General features: G+C 53.0%; 1 protein-coding gene across 1 annotated transcript in view; it reads right to left on the bottom strand.

Annotated features, from left to right (window-relative positions):
- Nucleotides 1-1238: 1238 nt before the first annotated feature.
- The window catches only part of LOC113235860, a 44160-nt gene continuing 43972 nt past the window's right edge, over nucleotides 1239-1426 (bottom strand). Inside the window, exon 26 of the mRNA XM_026471783.1 lies at nucleotides 1239-1372. Coding sequence (XP_026327568.1) covers nucleotides 1239-1372 — 134 coding nt within the window. The remainder of the gene's footprint in view (nucleotides 1373-1426) is intronic.

The raw sequence follows: 1426 nt of genomic DNA on the forward strand, positions 1-1426 counted from the left end.
TAATCTGTTTTATACTAACGAACCGCAAGCAAGACGTCCCGTTCGTAAAATTGCAGGACGTCAATGTGCTGTCGCTCTGTAGCGTAAGGCGTTGCGGCCGTCGCAGTGAGCTGCGAGACCGACTTATCGGCGACCTCGATCGGTAAGGACAGCGGTATTAATGACAGCTCCTCCTTCACCGTCGGCCAAGCCGCAGCGGTTTCCACGGTCACCTCCACACACACCTGAATTTAGTTTTTTTTTAAATGGAAGAATTTTTCGCAAGCAGAATTCACGCCTGCATATTATACAATAAATGAAGTCACCTCGATGGAGCTACTGGGCGCAAGTCGCATAGGCAGCTCGGTGAACCGGTCGGCGGTGACGCCGCACGGCCGGAGGCACCCCGCACCGCACGGTGCGTGCGTGCTCTCATCCAGCACGGCCCACTGTGCGAAGTTCCTCGCGGTCTCGCCACCGTTTTGCACATCAGCTGTGTTATAACCTACGCGTTCCGTTGCGGTGCTTACGCCCGCCATCTGCGCCAGGTCCAAGGCCTTCCCCGCCTCCAAATCCAAGCTCACGGTGCCCACTATTCGAGCCACAACGTCTAGGTATCCGTTGCCCACATTTTGGATACGGAACCGTTTGCGTGCTCTGATTCATCAATACAAACACAAGTATTAATCACGTTACCTCAAACGACGTGAAGCTGTTGTTCATCATGTTTTGTGAAATGTTATTATAAATGGAACAATTCGGTAACATTTTATTGAATCAATAAAAAAATTGGGACCCAATTTTGTAATACTTCAAACAACCAACCTGAGTACGTCGTTGACTGGTAGCGTAAGCGCGTTGAGTTTGACAAGCACTGGCGTGGCGGGCACGCGCAAACGGCCAGCGCAACGCACCGCACGAAGACGCACTGTCTGTGGCAGAGGCGTCAATCGCCACCACCACGGCCTGTACAGCGAAGAATCCACACTGGAGTACAACTTACACGCGCAGCGCGGTGCTGGGCACCACAGCGTCGACGCCTTCTCACCCTCGTTGAAGGCGTGGTTTGGTGCGCAGCAGAAGGCGGTATGGTAGCGGATCGGGAGGCATCGCCTCCGTCAACATTCGTACGCGCCACTCGGCAGTCACACCTACGCCGATCTCCTGCACGATCGGCTCCACCTGGACCGATCAAATACGGAAAGGAGCTGAAATGCGCCTACGAAATAACCTCGACAGTTCGCAACAACATTAAGGGGCTAGAAGTGTGAAAAGACCTGAAAGTGGGTCTCCTGTTGTGGTCCGTAGTCTGGCGAGAGATAAAGTTCAATGCCAGTGTCAACCTCTTTGGGGAGACTGCTGCTGGCAGATTCTTCAACCACGCTTGACCCAGCTGGAATAAACACGTTAACGTGTACTTCGTTCTAACGTGATTTTGCCATGCCAG

Source organism: Hyposmocoma kahamanoa, unplaced genomic scaffold (genome assembly GCF_003589595.1).
Source record: "Hyposmocoma kahamanoa isolate Upper Pololo Valley unplaced genomic scaffold, ASM358959v1 88, whole genome shotgun sequence".
NCBI classification, from domain to species: domain Eukaryota; kingdom Metazoa; phylum Arthropoda; class Insecta; order Lepidoptera; family Cosmopterigidae; genus Hyposmocoma; species Hyposmocoma kahamanoa.